Source organism: Papilio polytes, unplaced genomic scaffold, assembly GCF_000836215.1.
Source record: "Papilio polytes unplaced genomic scaffold, Ppol_1.0 DF824225.1, whole genome shotgun sequence".
Lineage (NCBI taxonomy): Eukaryota > Metazoa > Arthropoda > Insecta > Lepidoptera > Papilionidae > Papilio > Papilio polytes.
Genome location: NW_013524979.1, coordinates 539,156 through 541,355, shown reverse-complemented (window position 1 = coordinate 541,355; position 2,200 = coordinate 539,156). Strand labels below are relative to the sequence as shown.

The following is a 2,200-nucleotide window of genomic DNA, read 5'->3' as shown; positions in this document are numbered from 1 at the left end:
TGAGAGCGTATGCAAGAATGAGAGAGAGACTGGTTTTAATGTAGTCCTTCAAAAGAATAAGAAACAATGCTGTTACAGGTTATGATAAATATCACTTGTTAATTTTTATTAAACACTAGTTGTTGCTTGTGTCTTCGTCCACGTAAAATTAAATATAAAGCCAATGTTACTTAACTATAACCTAGGTTTTTACTGGTGAAAGATTTTTTAAGATAAACTCAGTACTTTTGGAGTTATTTCAATACATACAAAAATACAATATTAACGTAGATTAGTTAGATAACTAGATAATGCGAAAGTTTAGTTGGATGGATAGATGTTTGTTAGACTTTACCGCCTAAACAACTGAACGGATCTGGATAAAATTTGGCATAGATGTAGAACGTAGTCTGGAAGAGTACAAAGACTGGTAGTTTTATTTAATCCGCGTGGACAGAGTCGCAGGCGAAAGCTAGTATTGATCAAACTCACCTTTTCATAGTTTCTTCATCATCTATATGTATAAAACTATCTTTTCCTGTAAAACTTGGATAAGAATTTGTATCTCCCCAATTGATTTCGTTGCCATTTATATATTTAACTTGCATATACGTCTGACCATCGTATGGCCCGTCTGTTGGTACATTGTCTATCGGCTCATCGTTCTGAATATACTGGTTTTTAGCTAAATATTTCTTGTATTTTTCTGTATAGTGATGTTTCTTCGATTTTACTTTGTGATATTTCAATTTGAATCCTTTCTTCGCGACTATCGAGTGATGGATTTCGTTTTCGGATATATTCAAATATTGCAGTGGTTTTATCGATTCTTTACATAGATTCTTGTCTCTGAAAAGTTTTTATAATAGTTAGTGCGTGTAGTGTCAATAATGCGCGGTTCACACTTGGCCAGTACAGTTGGATAGTTGTGACTTGAGACGGCCCGCAATAGGGACTCACTAGAGAAAGTGAGTCCCTATTGCGGGCCCTTTATTGTCAGACCAGTTATTGAGCGCTACTGAACAAGAATACTGGCCTGGAATGAACCGTCTCGTCAAGCTACTCTTTAAAACAACAATAAACATTCATCACATCTTGTTTGACGCTTTATGGACTTACTAAACTTTAGTAACTAAAATTTAATTTCAAATTGTTTCTGATAGTGTAGTTATGCACCAATTGGCTAATTTATCGGTTTTTTGTTATACTTGTTCTATTTTCCTATGTATTCATGATTAAGTTAGCTGTTGTTTATACTTACATAAATAAATAAATTAACACTAATGGAAGTTCTAGTACACAGTAATACCGTTTATAAGACAATATTTTACTAGCACCAGAAACAGAAGATAATAAATAGAAGACAGAATAGAATTATTTTCTTATTAATAAAGTGTTTTTTTATTCTACTAATAATTGTAACAGTTTTACTTACAAGCATGAATTGTTCTTCGGGTCCTCACAATTGTCAACGTTGACTCCGCCCAGAGCTGAAGATACCACGGATAGCTCTTGGTCGTTGATCACCAGCTGGAATGAAGTGAAAACAATTATTTAGAAAATATCTAAAAATTTTACATGTAGAGAGAATTTATTCGCCTTGAATTTAAAATCTTTACGTTCATATTCCAGCCTTTTTTCCTACATAGCGTCAGTGTGGTTACGATTTAAACACGGTAGGGTTAGAACTAGAAAAAGATGGATTGCTTAAAAGGTGACATGATCAAGAAGGGAGTGATGACTGAGATGACGTATGATAGTTATGTGGAGGACAAACACCTGATGCGCAACTACGGGAGCAGGATAAAGAGGAAAATGATTATATAGATTACTAGCTGTTCCCGTGCGGTTTTATCCCCATGACATTATGACAATTTTATTTTATTGTTTACATTAGTCAAGTTATCAATAGCAAATATCAAAATACCAATTACTTTACTATGGCAATGTTGCTTGATGTTGGCAGCAACTTATGGTCTCTTTCCCACATTAGTGATTTTTTTCAAAATATGTACCCCCTAATTTTAATAGCGTGAAAATAGATAGCCTAAAGCGTGACGAAAATGTAGAGCTTTTTATATAAAAAAAAATAATTATTCAAAAATATGGTGTAATTGGTGACATCTTAGGCAACAAAGAAGTGTGTTTACGCTTTATTATAATAGTATAGATAAAAACTACCTGTGCGACACATCCGCTGAACGAAGACTTCAACGCCAGC

General features: G+C 33.8%; 1 protein-coding gene across 1 annotated transcript in view; it reads right to left on the bottom strand.

Annotated features, from left to right (window-relative positions):
* Nucleotides 1–467: 467 nt before the first annotated feature.
* LOC106110483 overlaps nucleotides 468–2,200 on the bottom strand; it is a 53,779-nt gene continuing 52,046 nt past the window's right edge. Inside the window, exons 12-13 of the mRNA XM_013292332.1 lie at nucleotides 1,415–1,509; nucleotides 468–828 (exon numbers count right to left, since the gene is read on the bottom strand). Coding sequence (XP_013147786.1) covers nucleotides 468–828; nucleotides 1,415–1,509 — 456 coding nt within the window. The remainder of the gene's footprint in view (nucleotides 829–1,414; nucleotides 1,510–2,200) is intronic.